Raw genomic sequence first — 2,204 nt, 5'->3', positions numbered from 1 at the left:
GGGAAGAAGGGAGGGGCTTACAGGGGAGATGTTTATGACTCATGCAACAAAAATCTCAGCATATTTAGTGAGGAGCTCACCTAATGAGGCCACTGACAGCTATTCAGCCTTCAGGCAAAAAGAGAGTCATCATATCAGAACTACCTCCCAGCCCCCCCAAAAAAAGTAGTATTGTCACATGTCAAGGGGTCTCTTTGACTGAGGGTAATTTTCATAGCTGAGAGTCATCTGCTAATACTTTCCACAGTAACGAGACTCAGCACAACAGTCCAGCAGGGGGTGCTGGACAGCACATTCCAGTGTCCTCCACAGCCACCAACATACTGCAAACTCAAAAGGACACTCTAACTTAGAATCAGTAGGGTTGAATATTATTAAAGCATGCCTCATTTATACATATATTAAAATGTCACAATAAAGTCTTGTTATTATCTACAATATATTAGCAATCAGCTATCTTCCTACTCAATCTGACACACGTTCTATTATCAGTCCTCAATGATCTAAATAGGTTATGTCTATGTTGCTTTGTCCATTAAACTGCAAAACTTACAAGTAACCCTTTTTTACATTTTAGTTTTGCCCAGACTGAACTTGAACCTGCCACCCTACTTCCCAAGCCCCCTAAATAACTGAGATCACAGGCCTGTGCCACCTTCAGAAAACATTAGACATCGACTAACACTTTTATTTCCTGTGTATCGAAATGAAGAATCACGCAGCCAACCATGAACAAGACACATACACCTCTTGCCTTTGTGTGGCTTGAACTCAATGTGATTAGCATCCAAATGAAAAACTGCAGAGGATGCTGAAGTCTTTGCCTCCACTGGGGAAGGATGGTACCCAGCAAGCTCTCTGAAAGAAAATTCAATAACAGCAGTCAGACTAAAAACATGTGGACTTATAATATGCAAGGACTTATAATATTATCTATAAATTTACTTAGCTCTGAGATTAACTCTCTCTAATCCCATTCCTTTTCACCAAGATGAGGACACCAAGTGTGGAGATTAAAAAGCTTAATCAAAGTCACAGAGGTAGCAAGTGGCAAGGCAAACCTGGGATTCTCAACTTGGAAGCTTCACCCCGGAAATTCACAAGGAGAATACAGAAAGACAAACAGCGAGAGCAGTCCAGACTCCAGTCTCGAGGAACAACAAGCACAAATATGAAAAATGTCAGAAACACAAAGATTCAGGCTGTAGCCAGGTTGCCCATGGGAAAGCTATGAGAGTCTAGGTCTGAACATGGGGGCCCCAAAGAATAAACAGACTAAGAAAGGAATTGTGTATCCCTCAAAGAAGAGATAAGGAATGTAGGCAAGAAGTAGTGATGTGTTTTTCCTTCAATCAATAATTTCAATAGGAATAAAATGGCCAGTGTAAAATGTAGAGCATCCTATAAGCCAGGCATGGGCTAAATGTTTCTGCATGTCATGTTGTCCGATACCTCACTGTGACCCAGGAATAAAGCTAATACCACCCTGGAAGGTGAAAGCACTGGGCTCTAAAGGCAGCTGAGTTACGTTGTGTGTTACAAAGCTGGATTCTGAACCAAAGGACAATGATGTTCATATCTACTCTGTACACACACACATACACACACACACACATACACACACACACACACACACACAGCATGTACTGCACTCACAAGACCAGCAGCCTAGTCACAGGTAGACGATCTGGGTAATAATGTGCCTTCCCAGGAAGAGCAGAAGGGCTCCCCACTGTGGGCTGAGTAGCAGAGAGCTGAGAACTTTGCGTGGGATGGGAGGGAATGCTGGGAACCTAGAAGCATAGGCAGAGAGAAGGGATGAAGGGCCCAGTGGGCTGTATGATTATTCCATGAGCCAGGAGGACACGTGGCAATAAGCTCTCAGAGAGAGGGTTAGAATAGAAGGTCTCCTGGGTCACAGACGAAAGGATCTAGAAGGCAACTGGACATTTAGCTCACTGCCATGAGAATTGGCAACACATTGAAGGCACAAGGGTGGCTGAACTGGGAGTGTAAAAGAGGAGAGAAGAATGGGATGGGCAGAACCCCCCCCCCAAAAGCCCCTGGTGTCCAGGAAATAATTCATTTTCTTATCTGTCGTGAGTACATCTATCTTCCTATAAGGACCACATGGGAGAGGGCCCCTTTTGCATATGAGTCACCTTATCATTAAGGTCACTTCTGGAAAAAAATAAAAATAGAAC

General features: G+C 43.5%; 1 protein-coding gene across 1 annotated transcript in view; it reads left to right on the top strand.

Annotated features, from left to right (window-relative positions):
• Positions 1–991: 991 nt before the first annotated feature.
• Positions 992–2,204, top strand: part of Htr2a (5-hydroxytryptamine receptor 2A) — a 67,992-nt gene continuing 66,779 nt past the window's right edge. Inside the window, exon 1 of the mRNA XM_028754276.1 lies at positions 992–1,212. Within this exon, the coding sequence (XP_028610109.1) occupies positions 992–1,212 (221 nt within the window). The remainder of the gene's footprint in view (positions 1,213–2,204) is intronic.

Source organism: Grammomys surdaster, unplaced genomic scaffold (genome assembly GCF_004785775.1).
Source record: "Grammomys surdaster isolate TR1022 unplaced genomic scaffold, NIH_TR_1.0 125985, whole genome shotgun sequence".
NCBI lineage: Eukaryota > Metazoa > Chordata > Mammalia > Rodentia > Muridae > Grammomys > Grammomys surdaster.
This window is presented reverse-complemented; position numbering and strand designations above follow the sequence as displayed.